Below are 25,042 nucleotides of genomic sequence, written 5' to 3'. Positions count from 1 at the left end.
TCTTTCAAATGGATGTCAAGTTCGCTTTCTTACATGGAAGCTTGGATGAAGATGTGTACGTACAGCAACCGCAAGGCTATGTAGTAAATAATAAAGAGCACAAAGTTTACAAGCTCCGCAAGGCATTATATGGATTAAAGCAAGCTCCTCATGCTTGGTTTAGTCGAATTGAAGGTTACTTTATCAAGGAAGGTTTCGAAATGAGTAATGCAGAGCACACACTTTTTATCAAAAAGAATTTGAAATGGAATACTTTATTTGTTAATGTATATGTGGATGACTTGATTTATACAGGTGATGATTTAACTATGTTGGAAGAATTCAAGTGTTCTATAAAAAGGGAGTTTGAAATGACAGATCTTGGAAAAATGAGGTTTTTCTTGGGAATTGAGGTACTACAAACAGCAAATGGTATACATATTTCCCAAAAGAAATATGCTGGTGAAATATTAAAAAGGTTCAATATGGTAGATTGTAACTCGGTGTTATGTTCAATAGTTCCGGGTTGCAAGCTAAGGTCCGATGAAGGAGAGAGAATGGATGAGACTCTCTTTAAGCAAATAATTGGTAGTCTCATGTATATCACAACAACACGTCCTGATATTCAGTTTGTTGTTAGCTTGATCAGTAGGTATATGTCTAGCCCTACCAATATTCATTTTGAAGCAGCAAAGAAAGTTTTGAGGTATTTGCAGGGAACTCTATACTATGGAATATGGTATAAACGTGGGGGAGAAGGGTTGTTGGAAGTCTACACGTATAGTGACTTTGGTGGTGACACTGAAGATAGAAAGAGTACATCCGGTTATGTTGTGATGTGGGATGGAGGTGTGATTGCATGGACATCGAAGAAACAGAATATTGTGACACTATCTTCTACCGAGGCTGAATACGTGGCGGCTACGGCTTGTGCTTGTCAAGTATTATGGATGAGAGGAGTTATTGAAGATTTCGGTATAATGTTGGAGGGTAGTACAGTCATCAAGTGTGACAATACGTCTACAATCAAACTATCTAAGAACACGGTTTTCCATGGGAGATGCAAGCATATAGGTGTGCGGTTTCATTTCCTACGAGATTTAGTTAAAGAGGGAACAATAGTCTTGGAGCATTGTGGAACAAAAGACCAAGTTGTTGATGTGATGACAAAGCCTTTGAAGAGAGAATTGTTTGAAGTCATGAGGAAGAAGCTTGGAGTATGTTCAGTGAAGCATGTTCAGTAAAGAACAAACTAGTTGGGAATGTCCATCTAGTTTGAGGGAGGGAATGATGGAATAAGTCAAGTACATGCATGCACGTGGTCATTTGAAGTTTGTTTTGTTTTGAATTGTTCACCGGTTCTTTAGGAGTCACCGGTTCTTTTGGTTATTTCCTATTTTCCAGACTAGTTTGTTTATTTCCGTTATGTACTTCTCTATTTAAGTAGGTTTGCTCATTTCAATAAAGTTATCAGTTTGCTTTGACATCAATACATGTGTTCACTTTAACATATTTCTATGCATTTGAAGAAACACTAATCGACCCCGGGCAGATTACGGATAATCTGGGGGTTAAATAGATGTTTCCCACGAGGGGTTAGATCCGGAAAAGATGGTTCTTCTGATAACCTGCAAAACAGACACCGTGAGCTCGTCACTGAGAAGGGGGGGTACCTCCTTGTGACCACCCTCCGGCGTGAGAATCAGACTAGATTGCTCTTGAATATAAGTGTATATTAAGAGAATGACTAGAGCAGATATCAGGTATAAGATATAAGATGAGATGAGATACCATTCCAAGGTGTTGGAGTATTTATAGCCGAAGGTAGGTTTCCAAGAAGGTACAGCCGGCTGAATAGTGTTCCTGTTCTGCCAACTGTGGGCTACGCACATGCCATGCTGGTAGTTGGTGGGTAGGCAGCGGCTGATATTGACCAGGCCGGCTGTGTACTATTCCTGTTCCACCAACTGCAGGCTATGCACGTCCTCCGACAGGTTGGTGAGTAGGCAGCGGCTAATAGTGACATACAGTACAAGAGCGTGCTGCTCGTCATACTGTTGTCAGTGAGCTGTCGTATCTTTGGTCAGATCTTTTGTCCATACCTCATCAGGTACAGTACAAAAGATCTTCCCGTATCGTACGAACTGGCTCATTTGGGCGGGAGTATTCCCGGCTTTGCTCATTCCTTCTTCAGGTGACATTACTGAATTATTATGAGCTAAGTGCCTTGTGCGTGTAGCTTTGCTGCGCAGGTAGCCTTCCCTGATGGCTTGTATCCGCAGCTGCGGGAACAGGCAGAGTACTTCACCATTGGGAGGCTTTTCCTGCGGGAACAGCTTGCGTACTGCGCGTAAGGACGTCACGTCTCTGAGCATGGTGGGTCCTGCGGATCCAGTTGGTCTCGGCGCAGACGTCCCTTTAAGTTAAGTCTTGCGGGTTCAACCGCGCAGACGTCCGTTAAGGAGTCTTGCGGGTTCAACTGCGCAGACGTCCCTTTTCAAGGTGAGTCTTGCGGGTCCAACTGGGCTCTGCTGGGACCTACCTCTTCAAGTCCCCCCAGTCCAATGTTCTTCTCATGAATTGTTAATAAGTGAGGTGAACTTTTGGACTTAAACAAGGGGTTTTGAAAAGGTTTTAGTTTTAAGGTTTTCCATGGGGATTCTTCCCGCGGAAGTCCTAATGTCACGTGCAGAAATTCCCGACTTTTCTGCTTGATCTTTGGGTGTGATGCGGGTAGGTCTGTAACCTCCTCGCAAGTCAGGAGCGTTGAGTTCCACTTGTGTAGATTCTCCATGAGGTTTTGGTAGTTTTGAACATAGTGATCAATTATGTTTAAACAACCAATTCCATCTTGGAGGTTCAAACAATCTAGTTCTCGACGTTCCCGCTATGCGGGGATGTTATTCCCGTTTCCGCAAGCACTGCCCAGAAGATCCTTCTTGGTTTCAATTCCCTGCGGAGTGCTAGGTATGTGAAGGGTTTCGCCTTGACACTGTACCCGCACTCGTCTTATAGTTACTTCCAAGGTATTCCTGGCTTCAATTCCCTGCGGGTGCTAAGTATGTGAAGGGTTTTGCCTTGACACTGTACTCGCACCCGTCTTATGGTTACTTGGTTGCCGAGGTATTCTTAGCTTCAATTCCCTGCAGGTGCTAAGTATGTGAAGGGTTTTGCCTTAACACTGTACTCGCACCTGTCTTATAGTTTCTTGGTTGCCAAGGTAAGGGGTATTTTCCCGCTTACTTTTGAATCTTTTTGAAATTCGAAGAGTTGGTGAAAGGATAAGAACAGTCCAAACTGTTGAAACGTCGTCCGACGGTTTCTTCTGACAGTGTCAGGACGTGCAGGAAGTTATGGCGACGTGACATTATATGGTCATTCCAGGCGCTTTTTCAGGCGCGTGGGCGCGATTTTTCGGGCGCGTGGCCGCGAAATTAATGGCACGCGTCCTTTCAACAGCTGTTGCCAGCTTGCTCTTTGCCACGTGTCATAGTTTCATTGCACCTGCGATTTCTCTCTCTTCCGCATTAAATTCATCGCATTAATTGCGATGAGTATATAAAGGGCGAGAGGGTGCACCATAGTCCACACTTTCACTTCTCTCTTCATCTTCTAAACGATTTCCGGCGAATACTCACTATTCCGTCGAGCATTCTTCTGAAATCGTTTTTCTGTACATCCAAAACATGTCTTCTACCCGTGATTTTGAGGCCACTGCCGAGGAGTCTGAGTTGTTCGTCGAGAACCCGACGTCGACGTCCGAAAAGGACGACAAGAGCACTGCTGACGAGTGCCAGTGTGCTTTTCCGGCCGACCTCTATCAGTACGTCGTCCGGAAGTTCATACTCGAGTCGTTCGAGCCTGAGTTTCCGGAGCCACACCAGACGGTGTACGATGCCCCCAAGGGCAAGGTAGGGGTGTACGCTGCATTCTTCGTTTATGGGAATCTCAGGTTCCCATTGACGAAGTTTGTATACCGTGTCTTGGAGAGGCACGGTGTGCATTTGACGGAGGTACACCCGATGGCGATCGCCAAGATCCGCCACTTTGAGTGGGTGTGCCTCATTCTGGGCGTGGAGCCCCATGTTGACCGCCTGATGACCTTCTATTCTTGGAGGTGCATCCAGGGGTGTTACACCTTGGTCAATCGGATCAAGGGTTTGAAGATCTGCGCTACCGAGCGCAGTCTTCGGTCGTGGAAGCGGGAGTTTTTTTATATCTCCGCTCGCGTCATCCCCCTTGCGATGACGTTTAAGAATAGGAGAGCACTCCCCGCCCTTCACGCCCTCAACTACCAGGAGGCGGAGTGGTTCGCCAAGATCTCCCGGGTCCAGACTCCGGTGTACCGTTTTGCGGAGTCTGGGATGGCGATGCTCGGGATGAGCCGGGTGTGGAAGGAGGCGTCACAGATTCCCATCGTCCTCGAATACGGTTTGAACTCTGTCCCTTACGGTATGCTCTGTCTTCTTTGTTGATATAGGTTTTTCTTCTAACTGTTTCTTTTTTTTTATTTCAGAGGGAAACGAATTGCAGTCGCTCCTGCATCCGCGGGAGGCTGATGGTCCCGCTCGGATGGGTACTCGTGCTCTCGATGAGAACGAGTTGCCCATCTTGGAGCAAACGAGGAATCGGTTTGTGGAGGTATACCCGCCAGGCCACCCCATTCTGAGCGCCGCGCGGCCAGGTAAGGAGTTATTCAACCCTCGACCTCTCAATGCTGAAACCTCTGCTGGAATTCCTCTAATCTTGTCATCTTATGATGAGGAATCCGCAGATGGTCCTCCGTTGGTGCGGAAAAAGAAGGCTGCCGGCGGGAAGGGGAAGGCGAAGGTTGCCTCCACTGCCGATCCGGGGAACCGGTCAAATTCGGAGACCGAGAGCGAGGAGGCGGCGGGGAACCCAGGTGGTGATAAGACCACTGCTCTGGAGGCTGAGACAACTGTCACCTCCGAGCAGCCCAGGACGACGACAGTGAGCGGCGTGAAGAGGCCGGCTCCATCGGGTTCGTCCCCGCTTGTTCGCACCTTTAGGCTCAAGAAAACCCGTAAGTACAAACTTCCTTTACTTTTAACTTCATATCTTTCCGTCATTATACTTATATCTTCTTTTTACATGCGTGGATGCTACCGCATTCCAGGGTGGAGCGGGGAGGAGCACCTCCGGACCCATGACGGTAGGCTTGGTCAACCTACCTGAGGCGATGACCCAGGCGGCTGCGCCTGCTTCAGTTGGTTCAGTTGCTCGCCCAGTTGAGCCAACTGTTCCAACTGTGATGACATCTCCGCCGGCTGTCAGTGCCATATTTACTGATTCTTTCACTGAGCCGGCGGTGACTATTTCTGCGGGCTCCTCCGCAGCGGCGACCACGGTTGTGAGTTCACCTCCGGTGAGTTCACCTCCGTTGGTTTCTACCGCGGCGGCCTCCACCATGCCTCCTCCGTTGTCGGCAACTACGGCCGATCCTTTAGGTGTGTTTGGGGCTTCTCGCCAACCTCTGCCTCCTTCCCATCTGCCTGACTTCTTGGATGGATTTCCCTTGGGTTCAGGTGATGGGTTTGGCGGCTATCGGCCTGTTGTCGACCCTATAGGTGCGTAGGGTTCTTTTGGTCTTTTTTTTTTATATATATCATCTTTTCCTAACTGCTTTTTGTTTTTGCAATGTCGGATTCCAATGAAGTGTATGTTCCACGATGGAACATCCGCCGAGGAACAACCCTTCGCACGCCTGTGGAGTGCGTGGAGTGGGCTCGTCACGCAGCTCCCAGTGGTGCGTTGGGGGAAGCAATGGCTAGCTACCAGGAGGGTAGACTAACCAATGAGCTTCGGATTCTCCTGGCTCGGATGCAGCCGCGCGTCGAGCTGCTTTGTCGTGAAAACGACAAGTTAAAAGCTGCGCGTATCCAAGAGGTGGCTCAGGCGCGGGCTATCCGGGAGGAGAACAGGAGGCTTGCCGCAGTGGCTGCGGAAAAGGAGAAGGCCTTCCAGGCCCTTGAAGTTGAAGTTCAGGCCCGTCTCGAGGCCCGTTCCAAGGCTGCCCAAGCTGTTAACGAACAGCTTCGGCTGGCTAAGGAAACTGCACGGAACGCAACTGAGAGGGCCACCAAGGCTGAAGCTGTTGCTGAGCCTCTACGCATTGAGAATGAGGAGCTTAAAGCCAAGCTAGAGAGGCTCCAGCAGGCTCATGATGCCTTGGCTATGGAAGACGCCAAGAAGCTCCAAGAGATCTTGGACCAGAGGGGCGTGCTTGACCACACTGAGCGGAAGCTAAAGGGCGTTGAAGAGGCTGCTGCTAAGGAAGTGTTGCTCGCCAACCTTAACAAAAGTGAAGCCGAACGCACCCGTAACCAAGCTCAAGCCGCCCTCCAGGAGGCTCTGGTTGCCAAGGAATGGCTTCTTCGAGAAGCGTTGTCTCAGGTATGCGTATTTTCATTATATCTTTACGCTTTTCTTTGTACATAGAAAAGGTTTTGATACTTGTATTTTTTCTTGTAGGTTGTGCATCAAGTCTTCACGGACACATCATACGACGATGCCATGAGCGCAGCCCTCAACGCTTCTCATGAGGATGGGGAAAAGGCCGGCTTCCTGCTTGGTCTAGGGTTCGTTGAGAAAGACATCCCGCCTTCCAACTTCCCTTTATATGATGTTGATACTGAAGCTGTATATGACCAAGCAGTGAATCAGTATGCCGCCTTCCCGCATCCGGTGGTGGAGAAGGTGAACGAAGTTGCTACTGCTGATGATGGGCTAGCCATTCTAAAGACCTTCCTTGAACCGCCACAGCCAACTGATGGTGCGGGTACAAGTGGGTTTGGGGGGAGTGGTCCTGAAGCTTGAACCTTAAGATCCCTTCCCACTGTTAGGATAGGTTTACATTGTATAGATTTATATTCATGTAGGCGGGTAGTTACCCGGCCATTCTTGTAATACTTGAATAATTATGAAATATAAATCTTTGTGCGGGTAAGACCGCTACTTTCACTGGATGACTTGCTTTATAAACATTATATGACTTGCTCATGCATACTTTAGTTTAAATTAGCAACTTTCCAAGTGTTTAGAATAAGTTAACCTTTGAACGTGGTAGATAATAGGTTGAAGTTTTGCTTCCTCCTTCGTGATTGTGCGGGTAAGACCGTCACTTGCACTTAGTAGGATGGCTAAACTTTACCTATATCTGACCTGCGTGGAGGTTTTCCTCATCTTTTCGTTTGAAATTTTCTAAGTGTTTGGAATAAGTTAACCTTTGAACGTGGTAGATAATAGGTTGAAGTTTTGCTTCCTCCTTCGTGATTGTGCGGGTAAAACCGTCACTTGCACTTGGTAGGATGGCTAAACTTCACCTATATCTGATCTGCGTGGAGGTTTTCCTCATCCTTTAGAAATTTTCTAAGTATTTTGAATAGGTTAACCGTTCGACGCGCGGTTGTCAATAGGTTAGTTCGGTTTCTTCTATCATGATTTGTGCGGTTAGGACCGGCACTTTCATTTAGTGGGATCGCCAAACTTTACCTATGACTGACCTGCGTGAAGGTTTGCCATTTTGTGTTTATGCGGGTTTTGCCGCCGTCCACACGCAACGATTTCTTTACACTTATTTATGCGGTGAAAACCGGCATCAGTGTTTTGAATAAATTAACCGTTCGACGCGCGGTTGTCAATGGGTTAGTTCGGTTTCCTCTATCATGATTTGTGCGGTTAGGACCGGCACTATCATTTAGTGGGATGACCAAACTTTACCTATGACTGACCTGCGTGAAGGTTTGCCGTTTTTTGTGTTTATGCGGGTTTTGCCGCCTTCCACAAGCAACGACTTCCCCACTTATGTATGCGGTGAAGACCGGCAAATCAGTGTGGAAAGTTCATAAGTATAAATGTAAGATCATCAGCATCAATGTTCTAAGAATAATCATTTCCATTAGAAGTGGCTCTGGGCCTTTTCTTTACAAGTTTGGAATTGATCTATATGCAAACTGTGTAACTGAGCTCCCTTCCATGTTGTTGGGATGGGAGTGCCATCGAGCCGATATGCACCTGGTTCGGGATCTCGTTGTTTACGCAGTATGTAGTCTCCAACATTGAAGCTGCAATTTTATTCGTGTTTTCCCCAACTGGGGTTCTACACGCATCAGCCTGCTCAGCGTTCATTACGCCACGAGGTGCGCGAGCGTCCCATCTCTGACAAATGCTTCGACGATATCCTTCACGTCTGTGCATTCTTCAGTGTTGTGGCCGTTTGTCCTGTGAAAGTCACAGTATTTGCTCCGATCAGCATTGTGACGATGTCGGATTATTGGAGCCTTTGGCCATGGGAGCTTCTCAGTGGCGAATATCTCGGTGACGCTTTTGGTGAGTGGCGTCCATCAAGAGTTCTGGTTCGACTGTACGTTATCCCTTCCGCCTAACCGATGTTGCAAGCCGGATGAGGTGTCAAAGTTTACCCTTGACTGCCAAATGCCTAGCTTCCGCTTTTTGTTTAGTCGGGCGGTAAGGACGTTGTCTTCTCTTGTTTTCTGGGTGTAGAGGTTTGTGCTCTGGGGAGATCTCTACCCAGTTGCTTCTCCGTTTCCGCAAAGCGTTTAGCTGTTGTCATGATGGCATCCCATGTGGATGGCATGCCATCTTTACCCGTTAAGGTGCGGATGAGCTCTGGGTCTTTCGCGCCCTGGATGAAAGCAGCGCGAACAAGATCTTCGCTAATATTACCCAGACTTAGCTTCTTTGAGTTGAAGCGAGTGATGAAGTCTGGCAAAGATTCATCTTCCTCTCGAATGCAATTGAGGATTGTCCATTGCTCTTCGGTATACTTTCTTTGTTGGCTGAAGTGTTGGCTAAACTTCTGTTGGAAGTCTGCCCAATCGTAGATGTGGTTGACCGGTAGACGATCGAACCACGCTCTAGCTGGCCCAACAAGCGTCATTTGGAACATGTAACACCACGCAGGTTCCGTCCAATTACTGACGGTTGCCCCCACTATGAATCTGTTCAAATGATCGTCTGGATCAGATATACCATCGTAAGTGCCGATGTTGGACATCTGTTTGGCACTTTTCGGGGCGATTGCTTCCGCAATGTCCCTTGCAAATTTGGACGTTCCCGCATTTGCCGCAGTTGGTCTAAATGCTTTGGAGAAGTCACGTGGGTTTCCACCCGCGTTTTTTGGTTTGAAGGTTTCTCCAAAATGCCTTCTCGGTTGGGAGTCTGTTTCCTTACGCTTCCTTTTCGCCCTATGACGAGGGTTTGCGTCACTATCGGATTCCTCCGAATCATCGTCCAAGTACTCTACGAATTCACCAGCCTGTTGGAGTGAACGTAAGCGTTCATCCAACTCAGCTTGGAATTCTTTTTGACGTGCTTCCGCCCACGCTTTAACTTCATCGAGTGTTTGGCGGGGGAGCCTCGTTCGTTGTCTCTCTAACTGGGTATCGGTGAATCCCAGTGAGCAATTATTTACTGCACTTGCCCCAGCTCGGGAAACTGGGGTAGTGTTCGTAAAATTTACTGCACTTGCCCCGGCTTGGGTAACCGAGGTAGTGTTCGTAAAAACTGTGTAGTCGCCGGTATTCCCCCAGTAGCTGGGGTTGTGGTTACCGGGGTTTCTTTAACCATTTTTCCAGAAGTTTTGAGAAAACTGAAAAGGATTAAGTTCTAGCTTTTGTCCCACGGATGGCGCCAATGAAGAAACACTAATCGACCCCGGGCAGATTACGGATAATCTGGGGGTTAAATAGATGTTTCCCACGAGGGGTTAGATCCGGAAAAGATGGTTCTTCTGATAACCTGCAAAACAGACACCGTGAGCTCGTCACTGAGAAGGGGGGGTACCTCCTTGTGACCACCCTCCGGCGTGAGAATCAGACTAGATTGCTCTTGAATATAAGTGTATATTAAGAGAATGACTAGAGCAGATATCAGGTATAAGATATAAGATGAGATGAGATACCATTCCAAGGTGTTGGAGTATTTATAGCCGAATGTAGGTTTCCAAGAAGGTACAGCCGGCTGAATAGTGTTCCTGTTCTGCCAACTGTGGGCTACGCACATGCCATGCTGGTAGTTGGTGGGTAGGCAGCGGCTGATATTGACCAGGCCGGCTGTGTACTATTCCTGTTCCACCAACTGCAGGCTATGCACGTCCTCCGACAGGTTGGTGAGTAGGCAGCGGCTAATAGTGACATACAGTACAAGAGCGTGCTGCTCGTCATACTGTTGTCAGTGAGCTGTCGTATCTTTGGTCAGATCTTTTGTCCATACCTCGTCAGGTACAGTACAAAAGATCTTCCCGTATCGTACGAACTGGCTCATTTGGGCGGGAGTATTCCCGGCTTTGCTCATTCCTTCTTCATGTGACATTACTGAATTATTATGAGCTAAGTGCCTTGTGCGTGTAGCTTTGCTGCGCAGGTAGCCTTCCCTGATGGCTTGTATCCGCAGCTGCGGGAACAGGCAGAGTACTTCACCATTGGGAGGCTTTTCCTGCGGGAACAGCTTGCGTACTGCGCGTAAGGACGTCACGTCTCTGAGCATGGTGGGTCCTGCGGATCCAGTTGGTCTCGGCGCAGACGTCCCTTTAAGTTAAGTCTTGCGGGTTCAACCGCGCAGACGTCCGTTAAGGAGTCTTGCGGGTTCAACTGCGCAGACGTCCCTTTTCAAGGTGAGTCTTGCGGGTCCAACTGGGCTCTGCTGGGACCTACCTCTTCAGCATTCTTTTTACTTCTTCATTTTGCTTGTGACTACTATCTTGATTTTGTCTTATGTTTTCATCGTAATACCGAGGAGGAAATTCAAGGATTTCGGGTTCTTCATCACATTCGTCTTCATGATTGCGTTTTTCCTTAATTAGAAAATTTAGATAATGATGTATTTTAGATAGTCTATAAACTTTATTTTCTTATTGGATACATGTTACAAATTAACATCATAATAAATATTCTATAAAAACTTAATTTTCTTATCAGTTACATGTTACAAACATCATAATGAAATAATCTATAATTTCTTTCTAAACACAAAACTATTAAAGGAACCATTTATATCAGTTTTAGATACCACTAACCGAAAAGAAGGAAAACAACAATGATTTTAAGTTTTTACCTTGTAAATCAATTTGATGTAGGAGCATAGCATTCGACACAATAATCATACCAGACTGATTTTATCATCATCTTTTTAATTATTTGAATATATTGTTTAATTTCTAATTTTATGATTCCCTTGTTGAGTTGTGAGATCTCTGTATTAGAGATCCCAATATATAAAGATCTCACAACTTAACAAGGAAACCATAAAATTAGGTATTAACGGTAGGCTAAATGTCTGATTACACGGGTTTAATCTCATAGGTAACAAAAATAAAAAAATAAATTGTCTTTGTAGAAAAAGTAGTAGGTATAGCCGTGATTTTAAAGCTAGACAGTTTGGCTAGTTAGTGTTTAGAATTAATGAAGTAGAGATTTTGTTTTTATTAAACTAGTTATCTATCTCAATGCAATAATTATTAGAGATAATATAAGTTACAATGATTGTCGGAGATAGTATAAGTTAAGGTTTATTGTTATATAATTACCATATTATTTTATTATATTTTTTTGTAATCATCTTAATTAGTTAATTGTATTCTATGTAAATGGTCGGTGAATTGTATTTAATTGCTTACGGGGTTATATTATATTATTTGGTAGTTTTAAGGTTGCTATCTGCCTATATTATTTTTTTCTCTTTGGTTTAAAATTTTTTTTTTCACGCTTGACAAAGCCATCTAGATTAGGGAGTCCCTTGCTATTGCTATTGCTATTTCTAATGTGGAATCCTTAGGCTGGGATATGGGATTGTTCATTGGAGGCCATATCCTCACATCAGTGAGCTAACACTTTAAAGTGGCTTTGTCGAGCGTCATAATCACCATGTCGTTCAAAGAAGGTTCATTCTTTGTAATCGACGTGTTTGGCACTATGCGTTCATACAACTATTTATCTACATAATCGCATGCCATCTTGCACAACCACCAAGAGATCTCTTTATGAACATTTCTTCCAAAAGTCTTCCGATTATATCTTTCTTTATTTTCGTATTAAATGTTTTCATCCACTCTGTTTCATACGTACAACCGCCTCAATTTGGATTTTTCGGTTAGCACATGCATCTTTCTTGACTACATACCTCTACATCATGGCTACTATGCCTTGATATATATGTCGAGCGTTTTTAGAATGTTCGCCATGTTCATTTTAGTGAAGGGATATCTCCTTTTTGCATTCACCAATAAACCACTTTAATGTGAACCTAAACCAAACCTATATACTTATTTGTAATGTGTTAGGTTAGACTTAAAGTCGTGTCATGTTTCGGATTAATATGTTTAACATATAATTTTATATTTCATATGAAGTCGTTTTTTTTTATTAAATTTGTATCGAAATGTTGATGATGATAATAATTAATAAATTTCAAAACCATAATCGTTTTATATAATACATTATATATGGAATGATTATTAAAAAAAATAAAAGTACATACTATCAATAATGTTAAATCACTTGATTCAACAAGTGAAAAAGTTGGTTCAAATAGGACCAATGGGATTCTTAGGCCAAACAAGGTATCACCTTACATTCTCGTCAATACCCCACACGTACGTGGTTTATTTAATGGATCGATCGACCACCTCTTTGTTTGTTGTGCCATTGTTTCGCAGCCGTCCTTAAGAATCCAATAACAACTAGGGGCTCAGAACGAGTGAAAAGATGGGTCTCTGTAATATTTAACTATAATCTTTTTTTGAAATTATGATGTAACTGGTTTAATCAATAGTGTACAAAGCTTAAAATAAAATAAATCGGTTATGTAGATAAAAAGATGAACCTAAAATAAACATGATTGTATATTTGGATTGGATTTAAATCATTAATGGTTTAATTAGATGTGTTGTGGGTGTACTTAGTTTTTTAAATTTGGTTATATATAAAATTTATTAAAAAAAAACTTATATATTTAATATTTTAGGCCCCTTGGAAATCGGTCATGTAGATAAAAAGATGAACCTAAAATGAACATGATTGTATAGTTGGATTGGATTTAAATGGATTTAAATCATTAATGGTTTAATTGAGATGTATTATGGGTATACTTGGTTGTTTAAATTTGGTTATATATAAAATTTATAAAAAAACAACTTATATATTTAATATTTTAGGCCCACATTGCTCATCTTCAAGGTTGGCCTTGCATAGCTTCTATGGTTTGGGCTTAACTTCTTTATTGACGTAAGTTTTCTTTGACATTCTTCTTCACTATAGGTGAAATCCTTAAACGCTCTACCCATCTTTCTACATCATCCCGTTTGTGCAAGATTCATCATGTTGTTAGCTTGGTTTGGTTTCTTTTAGATTCTATAGAAGGCGTAGAATACTTTAATCTTCAACGCCTCACACAAAATTTTGGATAAAGTTAGTTTTTAGCTATTTTGGATCATCAAGAGTGGGATTTTCATTCTATTGATTTAGGTAATTGTTGGTGACTCGAACGGTAAGTTAGAATACAAAGGGAGATAAAAATGATAAGTGTGAGAATGATTTTTGACCACACAAAAAAATCTCCTTAAAATAAATTCAAAAAAAATAATAAAAAAATCATAACTCAAAATATAAATAAAAAACGAAAAAAAAAAACTAAAATGTTTCCGCCATCATTCCCGTTCAAAAATAATAATAAAAAATATGAAAAAACACAATGGTGTGATCAAAGACACAATGACGAAAATGAACAAAAAAACACAATTATAACTAAAAAAAGACACAATAGATTGCAAAATATAACACAATTAATGTTGAGTAATATGACACAATATAAAGAAAAAATACACAACGTCAAGGAAAAAAAGACACAATCAATGACGAAAATAAACATAAAACACAATAATAAACAAAAAGACACAACGACTTTTTCACTTGCCTTTGTGTCTTTTTTATGAGAATGAGAAAGATGGTGGAAACATTTTTGTGTTTTTACTTTTTTTGTTTTTTATTATATTTTGAGTTATGATTTATTTACTTATTTATTTTTTATTTTTAGGGGTCTTTTTGTGTAATTAGAAATCATTGTCATTCTTCTCATTTTTGTTCACATTTGTAGAATAACTTGACCCATAAATCGATTACAGACCAATTATAACTGAACCACGATTTCCCAACCGGTTGGATTATTTTGATTGTGGTTCCATTATTCGGATTTTATGAGAAACCCTAATATTTTTTATTTATAATCTAAGTGACCCATACTCCTGTTCTCACTGACTTTTCACATGAGTATATTCTGCCTAGAGTGTATATTTTATATATATATTTTTGGTTTTATTACATCACTTTAGCTAAACAATTATAAAGACACAATAAAAGACGAGACATTGGTATCGTTGTTTTAAACTGATTAATATATTCGCTTTTGTGTTTATTAAAGGAAGTTTTTGTATATTTCACTAAGTTAATAGTTTCCAAATTCCTTATATTTTGTTTTTATTGATATTGTTAACAGATCGATACAGTTTATCTCGTTTATTTATAAACAATGATGTTTCTAGTGTAACTTTGTAAGGTAGACGTTAATATTTAAAAATATAAATATAAATTATTTACCGGATCATGATTTCATTGACTTTAATTAAAAATTAATTTTATAAGTTTTTTTAAAAGCCCAATATTTCCAAAAGAGAAAAAAAAAAGTTGCCTCAAACAAGTGGCAAGAAACCCAAACATACATAAGTCTAAGAAAAAAAAGTAGAAAATAAAAGTGACATTATCAAATTACAACGAGACATTCACTAAATTAAAGTTACCGAGTCTTCCAATTTACACTCACCCTTTTAAGTAAAAGAAAGAGAGAAAGAATGTGTTCCAGGGTTTGAACTTTGAAGTTTGAAAACCTGACCTTTAATTTAGAGAAAAAGTAAATTAACACTCCATTTTAGTTTTTTCTTTCATCATAAAGATCATTCATTGTGGATGAAATTATGTGGCTTTTTCGAGTCATAACATCTATGAACACTACCCTCCTGGCATTATAGAAGAAATTATGGTGGTAAGCGTTATGCACATAACGTTGTGATGACTCAAATTTTGAGGATTTTGTGAGAGAGGGGGAGGAGAGGGGTGTTTTGAAGGCATTTTCCCAAAAGTTGTTTTGTTAGAGAGGGTTTTGTGCGACACATGGCGCAAAATGCCCGGGTGTACATAGTTTTGACTACGCATGGTTTAAGTATTTAATATACGAAGTAAGGGTTAAGTTCAAATAAGAAGTTTGATTTTCTAGGAAGGCTAGTAAGGAGGGCATTTTGATCCACTACTTTTTTAATTTAAAAACCCTCTTAATTTAAAACTCACTTACATATTCACTCAACTCCTACAAGCACCACCACTCCACTGCTACCCAGCCTACCATAATCGTCACCCACCGCCACCACCTCGCCAGAGAATTTGCTGGGAAATTTCATCGGAAAAACACTATGAAAAACACAATGGAAAACACAATTGTATAACACAATCTGATAACACACAATTATTAGTAAAACACAATTTGTAAAAAACCCACTATTTTTTTAAAAAAAAATTATAGCAATATGATACTCATATAAAATATTAGAACAAACACTCGTTATTATGGTGATTTTGTTATTTAAAAAAATGTCGTATAAAAAATTATAGACATTTTAAAATAATTGAGCAATTAACATGTGACTTGTATATAAGTAGAGAAAGTCAATAAATGTGTTACCACCATTATGTCATTCACTCATTCCCCTTCACTTGATTTCACCTATGAATTAATCTCAACCATCCATGTCCAAAATTATTATAGTAAATTATTTTTTATTATCATTTTCAAAAAAACACACTTCATATCATAACATAACCCTACGAAGTAATAATAAGTATGATTATGGTTATAATTACTTTTATAAGCGTTGTTCAAGAACCGAGTCGAATTGAACATAGACTTGTTCATACTTGGTTTGATTTAAAAGCGAACCGAACCGAGCGGATTGAATTTTAAGAAACGAGCGATATTTTTGTGATTGAACTTTGTTTGGTTTGAAACCAAACGACTTGTTTTGGCTTGAGTTTGTTTGGATTCGTTTTAACGTTTTTAATTTTAAATTTCTAAAAATAAAAACAAATCATTACTTCTAGACTTTAAACTCCAAAATGTCTAGATTCCCAACCCTAAAATGTCTAAAACTCAAAGTTAACAAGATACATATATAAAACGAGCAACTAGAGTTTAAATTGAACTTTAAAGTCAACACAAAATAAGAAAATTTCAAAAACTTTAAAAAATACTTTATTTTTATATATATACATATAAAGAATACATAAAAAAATAGCAAAAACGAACCGAACCGAGATAGGTTTTGCTTGCGGTTGGTTTGTTTTCAAACCGCACCGAGCCGAACGGCTCATTTTCAAACCGAGCCGAAATCGAACGAGCATTTTTCAAACAATTTTTAAGCTAGCAGCAAGCAGTTATGACAACCCTAATTTTAAATACGATAATATAGCTTGTTTGAGACTTTGAGTAATATTTTTTTGAATCAGTTTATAATAAAATGAATTATTATATCAAATTGTACTTTAAAATATGGAAGACACATTATTAAAAATAACACTAGTGATTTAGGTGTTGTATTATATTAAAAAATTTCACAGTGTTAGTTAAAGGTATTTCATAGTGTTGAATTTCACCTTCATATAAAATAAAAATCTTTCTTTCAAACAGTTTAGCTGAAATCGTCATAAAATTATTATTGATGATGAAGATACACGATGGTGTTGGATGTGACAATGGTATTGCGATGGTGTGTGGCTATGATGAATTGAGAACCAATAGATCGAGGTGAGGGTTTTTTTACACAAAAAGAGTAAAGGGTTATTTCATATTGACAAAACATGCATTTTTAACGTCTGTTAGCGTTGTAAACGAGACATGTTATAATATTTTAATATGTTATTCAATGTATGTGACAAAAGATTAAGTACGACAAAGAAGCAACACTTAACGTGGTCTTAAATGCAAACTTCCCATCAAAGTATGACTAAAGGCTTGGTATCATGAATTGTGAAAGAGACTTGAAAGGCTTAGATTCATAATAGTTGGGTATGTGGGGCTAGTGTTTATCAATATTGATCCAAAAAAATGCATTTCTTCTTGTGTTAGTATCAATGGTTGCTTTCCTCTCGCACCTATCTTATTTATTAGAAACTTGGCAACATGTTAGTTTTAGTTCATGGAAGAAACTAACTATAAGCAGGCGTTTGGATTTTTTTAATTGCTTCTCCTTATGAGAAACTAAAAAAGTAACATGTCATTTATATTCCCATTCAATAATCCCTAGCTAAAAATAAAAACAAATATTTCTAAACGACTTTGGATCAAACCAAACAGAGTTTACCGGAATTGAAGAATTTATTGAAATAAACTATCCAATTATAAAATTTCCTAATATCCAAATTGAAGCTTCAAAGATCGGTTCAGTGATTGAGATCGGATCAAAGATCAAATGACTTTACAGGAGAGAGAAGGTCTTTTATCCGATCACCCGGCAAAGTATAAGGGAGAGAGTAAAAGTGAGTGCAAATACTCGATATGTAGCTAATGATTACCTCATTATATTTAACTTATTTGGGGTATTTACTATTGTGGTTCCCTCCATACAAGTCAGTGTTAGGTCTCACTTGCAAAGGAGCTGACATAGTTTGTTAAAGTTGAGATTCATTCTGTCATCAATTCACGAACTAAGGATGACCTTTATGGTCAGTAAATCGCGCCTTGCACATAATTGATCAGGCTTGCACTAGATGTTGCATACTTCGTCGAAGTAGTTGGTATATGTTCGGGGAGGAATTTTGTTGGTTCATCGATAGACGGCGTGGTATTTTGTCCGTCTTATTAGATGCAACATCTTTTACAAATAATTAACACCACTCTTAAACCTTGGCTTTTCAACTATTTCGCCGTTTTCTTTTGCCACAAAAAATAATAAAATGAAAAATAAAAATGAAAACGTAAAAGACGTATATAGTATTCGAAATGTTGACATTCCAACACCCCTTTTTTATGTTTTAAAACAAACAAATATAGGGTAACAAGAAAAAAACTAATATAAAAAGATGACTTGTGTAAAGGAAAAGTGAATAGATAATGTTACCCACTATAACTGTAAAACATTATTTATTCCAATATTATGACACTTTACTCTTGATATTTACATTTCTTTTTCTCTTTATGACTTGAAAAGTTGTATCCATCCTTACAGAAAATAGTGACGTGATAATATAAATATTATAAACCAAATATATTTTCAATACTAAAGAGTAGAACTAGAAAACTAAATAATAAATATGGAACTAAAACGATATAATTTTACCAAAACAACATGATTTTACCAAATTTCACGTCTAAAGATGTATAAAAAATTCGAGGTTCGAGAGTCAACACTCTCATAATGTTAACTCGATTAGCTAGCCCTGGCTTAATTGCCTCGGCCAGACTCCGTAGCTTGCTTAGGTTTCAAATTCAAACCAAATTGAGTTCAAGCTGACCCTGACTCGACTCGACTTGACTAGTAAAAACAAGAGTTTCAGTAGTCTAGGTAACCTTTATATAAAGTTAAGAAAACACTAGTGTAAATAAAGAAGATAGTGGCACCCATATTCACAGAGTGGACTGTTAAAGTATTTACTTTCTGACCACTTCCATGTCCATGCTAACAAATCTTCAGGACCAACAAATTCATCACCAAAACCTAAACATTTTGTCATGTTTCTGATCAAAATATTCCCATAATAATATTATTATTATTCATTCATTTGTCATCTTATTCACACCCATCCAAATCCTTAGATAACGACACCCCATCCGTGAGTTACCCTTGTTTTGTACTTATACTTACTTGTTAGTTGTTACCATTTTTATTATTTTCTTAACTTCAACGCCATTATTCATATCCATTATCACACTCACATTTCAGTCATCACTTGTTCCGTTTTAGTGGCGGCAGGTAACGAATTATTTGCCGTCCACGACTCAATGTTTTCGCTAATATAAGTAACTTATTTCAAGTTTTTAACACAAGTGTTGTGTTGTGTTACTTAAACTAGTATGAAGATGTTTGTGGTTGTAATATGTGTTGTGTTATTATGTGATGTTGTTGTTGCTAAGGAATGCACTAACACTCCAACTGAGTTATCCTCGCATACTTATCGATACGAGTTGTTGAATTCACATAACAAAACATGGAAAAATGAAGTGTTGTTGATGTCACATGATCATTCAACTCATTTGACTCCAACCGACGATTCGGCTTGGGCAAGTTTATTGCCTAGAAAGGTGTTAAAACAGGAAGATGAATTCGGGTGGATGATGATGTATAGACAGATGAAGAATCAAGGGGGTAAGTCTTATTCAAATGGGAATTTTTTGAATGAGATTGGTTTAAGTGATGTGAGGTTGGACCCGGATTCGATACATGGTCAAGCTCAACAGACTAATTTGAAGTACTTGTTAATGTTGGATGTTGATCGGTTGGTTTGGAGCTTTAGGAAAAATGCAGGGCTGTCGACGCTTGGTGACCCCTATGGCGGTTGGGAGTCCAAGGATCAAGAGCTTCGCGGTCATTTTGTAGGTTTGTGTCTTGTCTTCCTATGTGTTACTTGATTTAGTATATGTAACATGACTATTAAAGTGCATCATGGTTACATAAAGTGCAACTTGTTACCGGTTTACCTGACAACGAAGATAATATATTTGTGTATTATAACATCAGCACCCTCATAGAGTGACTATAATTATCTGATCTAAACGTTATTTGTAGTTTTGTAACACTAAAGTTATACACTACTGAATATTATCAGGGCATTACTTGAGTGCCACAGCTCAAATGTGGGCAAGCACCGGAAACGATGCTCTAAAACAAAAGATGACTGCGGTGGTATCTGCACTCGGTGAGTGTCAGACAAGCGATGGTTACCTCTCGGCTTTCCCATCTGAGTTTTTTGATCGATTTGAAGCTATTAAACCTGTCTGGGCTCCATATTACACCATTCACAAGGTTAAAATGACATTTTTATTAAATATTAATTTTAACTACTTTGCCAAATATTATTAATTCATGTTTCTTGTAAAGAGCAGATAATGGCAGGTTTAGTTGATCAATATGTTTTGGCTGGAAACAATCAAGCTCTAAAAATGGTGTCTCAAATGGCGGATTATTTTAGCAAACGCGTACAAAACGTGATCAAACAGTACACTATTGAACGACACTGGCGATCTTTGAATGAAGAGACAGGTGGAATGAATGACGTCATGTACCGGCTCTATACCATAACAGTATGCTGTCAATTTGAGTCTGCTTAAGTTATTCAAGGCGTCAGCCTGCTAATATGTTTTATTAATATTAATCATTTGTTAACCGGCTATTTATCGTTACTAGGGAGATAATAAGCACTTGTTGTTGGCTCATCTGTTTGACAAACCATGTTTTCTCGGGCTGCTGGCTATAAAGGTAACTTATATACAATTTTGAGTTATATAGAATAATATCATATACTATTAGTAACTTGTGCACAAAAAAAAAATGTGCTTGCAGGCCGATCAATTATCTGGCTTTCATACCAACACGCATATTCCAATTGTTGTTGGATCACAAATGCGGTATGAAGTTACAGGGGATCCTCTCTACAAGGTATTTTTTATAAAACTCCCCTCCGATTTAACTCCAGTATTATATAAAAGAATAAAATTTTGTGTTTTCATTTTACAGGAACTCAGTACATTCTTCATGAATATTGTGAACTCTTCTCACATGTATGCTACAGGAGGGACATCAGTTGGTGAGTTCTGGTATGGATAGTAAAAAACTTTGGTCTTGATGATCACAGACTATTATTTTTTTAAAAAATTTTATAATATATTATATAAATATGTTAGCTTCAATGTGGATAAACAAGTTTGGTATCAGGTCGGACCCAAAACGACTAGCGACCACCTTGCAGACCGAGAACGAGGAATCATGTACTACCTATAATATGTTAAAGGTGTGCCTTGTAGATTCGTAAACAAGTTATTCGTCTTGATGTCGTATATAATAATAAATCCTGCATTTGTGTTTTAGGTTTCTAGGAATTTGTTTAGATGGACCAAAGAGATCGCGTATGCTGATTATTATGAACGTGCGTTGACTAACGGTGTCTTAAGTATCCAAAGAGGGAAAGAACCCGGAATTATGATTTACATGTTGCCACTAGGCCCGGGCATGTCGAAAGCTACAGGATATCATAAATGGGGAACACAGTTTAATGATTTTTGGTGTTGTTATGGGACAGGTTTATATATTGAATTTAGTACATTTACTTGTATAAATAATGCAAAAATGTAATTATTTGACTACAAAATTATATTTTTCAACATTTCTTTAGGAATTGAATCGTTCTCGAAATTGGGTGATTCGATTTACTTTGAAGATGCGGGAAAGGATCCTGGGCTGTACATTATCCAGTACATATCAAGCTCGGTTAACTGGAAACTTGGACAGATTGTTGTTGACCAGAAAGTTGCACCCGTTGTGTCTTGGGACCCTCGCCTTCGTGTAACAACTACAATCTCTCCAAAGAAGGTTAAAGTTTCTAAATATCCTGAAAAATGTTATATTAGGTATTGATTTATTGTTTACAAAACCGACTGCGTGCTTTATTCAGGAAGGATTGTCGTCAACTTTGTATTTTAGAATACCGTTTTGGACAACATCAAATGCAAAAGTAACACTTAACGGTCGCACTGTCCCTCTAACATCTACAGGTATAAATCTTATATGTATTAAATTATTAACACATATTTCATAACAAGAATTTATGGTAGCTCTAAATCTTGCTTGAAATCGGGTGTTACCGTAACATTTTTTTACCCCATTTATTAAAAAGACAATTTTATTTTGATAATGAAGCTTTATCAAGTTTCTTGATGCAGGTAATTTCTTATCCGTCACAAAAAAATGGAGCTCATCGGACGTTATTACCCTTGAACTACCGGTCACACTTAGAACTGAGGCTATTCAAGGTACCCTTTTGTCACTGAAACATAAATACTCTTTACTTTAGTGACTGAAATAAATATTAGTTACTCTTTTGTGACAAATATGTTAATGACTCTTTATGCTACTCTTAGTGACTGATACAAAAATATTAACATTGCAGATGAACGGTCTGAATATTCATCACTTCATGCAATATTATTCGGACCATATCTTCTAGTCGCCATAATCACAGGCGATTCCGACTTAAAACCGAACTCTGATTCCCTTTCGGCCTGGATCACTCCGGTTCCATCGGATTACAACTCCCAGTTAATCTCTCTTTCCCAACAAACTGGAACCACAACACTTGCAATTGCCCACACATCCAATTACCTCACTACTGTCGAATACCCGGACCCGGGAACCAGCTACTCCGTCTTTTCGACGTTCAGAATCATCCCAGTCGATCCCAAAACCCGAGTCTCATCACGCAACGACGTTATTAATAAAACAGTCATGCTAGAGCCATACAGCCTCCCTGGAATGGTAATCGTAGAGCAAGGAAAGGAACAGAATCTCGGAATAAGCGGTTCATTCGATACCAGGAGGAATGCGGTGTTCCGGTTTGTGGACGGAAATGAAGGGATGGTTAGATTGGAGTCTGAAAGCCAGAAGGGTTGTTTTGTGCATAGTTTTAATGCAACAGTGAAACTCAGCTGTGATGCGGGTGGTTCGGATTCTGGGTTTATGGCAGCGACTAGCTTCAAGGTGAATGATGGGATTAGTAGTTACCATCCGATTAGCTTTGTGGCTAAAGGGTTGAATATGAATTATCTTCTGCAGCCTTTGTTTAGTCTGAGAGATGAACACTATACACTTTATTTTAAACTTCACTAAAGAGTTGTCTTCGTGCAGTATATAGTTGTACTCTGTGCATTTTTGGTTGTTCTACACGGTGACTGTTTCGAATACGATTTGTTATTGAATAGTGTTTGTGGTTCGAAATAAATGTAATAGTTTCTATTTTGGTTGTTACAATCAAAGTATATATTATTTTTGGTCGGTGAAGAAACACGGATCCTCTCCCCGGGTATGGGTCCTGGATCCGATGAGTCAACATGGTAGGATACGGTTAACTGCCAAACAATATGAACCCAATTGCCTAAAGTCCAGTGACAAACACCTGCAAAACTGACACCGTGAGCTCGTTACGGGAAGGACAGGAGGGGGGGTCTTCCCTTAACCACCCTTCGGCGTGAGAATAAGTACTGTTCTGTAGAAGATAAGCACTTAAGTAAATTGAGAGAGTACAATGGGAGTGAATGAATACCTCATGATGGTTGAGAGAGTATTTATAGCCGAAGGGTGTTGGAAGATGATTGAGGCCAGCTATCCTTTAAGAAGATGCCTGCATAGCCGTCTGGACATGTAGGTTCATCCTATACGTTGCATGTGCATGCATAACAACCTGGACACGTGCCTCTTTCCCATTGACTACTGGGGGGATATTGGCCATGTGCACGGTTATAACGTCCTTGCCACTTGTCATCAATTGACTGGCTGGGGGCTCACATATTGCCCAAGAAAGCATCTTGATAAATCTTCTAGAAGGCAATCATGTGTTGACAGCTGTCCCGGAGCATTTACCTCGTGGTTATTTACGCGGAAGGATAGCTCTTCCAGCAGATGACCTTTGAGGGTGCTGTGGTGCTTCCGCATGCGCTATGAGGGTGTTTCTTCCTCAGATGATTATGCGGATGGTTTATATGTCCCGCGGGTGACTTATGAGGGACTTCTGATTGACCCGCGGGTAGCCCTTAAGGGTATTTGGGTCTTTTTGGTACCCTACCTCTATAGTCGGTTCGGTTTATATGATCTATTCCAAGCTAAAACCACGGGACGAATCATGAAAATCGGTTTTTCAACCTGTAAACTAAACCACAGTACTCTTGACCCGGTAGAATATGTTATTTTGATTCGGTTTAGACTGTTCAAGCAGTTTTGAACACCCTGATAACAAGGGAAAAAAGTATTTGGGATATGTTGTTTTTATGTTTTATGCTCACTTTGTATTAATATTGTATTTTATCATATTTTTATGTTATATTATGCTCACTTTGTATTAATATTGTATTTTATCATATTTTTATGTTATATATAAAAATAAAAAATTAACCGGAAGCCTTCTCTAAGATATCAGAGCCAGGTTTCGATCCTGGGACCTGTGGGTTATGGGCCCACCACGCTTCCGCTGCGCCACTCTGATTTGGTGATACTAGTATGAAATTGGTTATAGATAACATATGTTTAGATATCCTGACACATGGGCCACAATAATAAATGGGCTTTTCGGGTGTCATCAATGTCTTGATTAATTATGCCTGTTCAAAATGTGATTAAGTTAGCTTACAATAAATTATACCAACTATGCTTAAATGTTATAATTTCCTGAAAAGGGCTTGGCTTTTGTAGGTGTTGGAGTGACAATTAGTTTGATCCTATACTAACTAAACAAACCAACTTAAATTTATCTTTGTACTTATAATATATTGTTGTAGCCCCTAGAAGAATTATTTTTGTTAGGTTATAGGTGTAGCTTGGTTCGATCGTCATAGTCATTGTAACTTTCTCTTGTCGAAAACTACACCTTATATCCAACAATTTGAAGTCATTTGTTTTTTTGTTATTTTTTTTGTAAATTATTGGCTTTATAACCGTGTTTTAATTTCCGCTAAGATAAATAAAATAGCAACCTCATATGAACTTTTAAAAAGTTTTTAAGTAGAAACAAAAAATATGTTGCATTTTTTTCAAGCTTTATTGAAGGTTTTCTTTCTACATTTTCATCAAAAAAATGTGATGCAGGAGCATAAAAACTGAGACTCAATAATCCGACCCGATTGATTTTTGAAGAGGTATGTACCCGCCTTAACATCGAGCGGGGCGGGTCAACCCACAAGATATAGACAAGAGGCTTGAAATCAAGATATCATGAAGGCACAAAGC

The 25,042-nt window shown here is 39.6% G+C and overlaps 1 protein-coding gene and 1 non-coding gene across 2 annotated transcripts; one reads left to right on the top strand and one right to left on the bottom strand.

Annotated features, from left to right (window-relative positions):
• The first annotated feature begins 18,701 nt into the window (after positions 1-18,701).
• LOC143615161 (uncharacterized) lies at positions 18,702-23,059 on the top strand. The gene is made up of 12 exons (XM_077088365.1): positions 18,702-19,651; positions 19,881-20,077; positions 20,158-20,355; positions 20,459-20,530; positions 20,615-20,710; positions 20,789-20,868; positions 20,987-21,062; positions 21,140-21,350; positions 21,444-21,640; positions 21,723-21,822; positions 21,991-22,080; positions 22,218-23,059. The coding sequence occupies exons 1-12, from the start codon at positions 19,129-19,131 to the stop codon at positions 22,931-22,933; spliced, it is 2,556 nt and encodes an 851-aa protein (XP_076944480.1). The 5' UTR covers positions 18,702-19,128; the 3' UTR covers positions 22,934-23,059.
• A 1,171-nt stretch (positions 23,060-24,230) lies between these two features.
• Positions 24,231-24,302, bottom strand: TRNAM-CAU (transfer RNA methionine (anticodon CAU)). The gene has a single exon. It is a non-coding gene; the product is annotated as a tRNA-Met (tRNA).
• Between the last annotated feature and the right edge of the window lie 740 nt (positions 24,303-25,042).

The sequence above is a fragment of the Bidens hawaiensis genome, unplaced genomic scaffold, assembly GCF_021521415.1.
Source record: "Bidens hawaiensis isolate Kalapana, Puna unplaced genomic scaffold, B.hawaiensis_p1.1 tig00041925_1, whole genome shotgun sequence".
Lineage (NCBI taxonomy): Eukaryota > Viridiplantae > Streptophyta > Magnoliopsida > Asterales > Asteraceae > Bidens > Bidens hawaiensis.
Note: the sequence above shows the minus strand (reverse complement) of the source record. Positions and strands in the feature narration are given on the sequence as shown.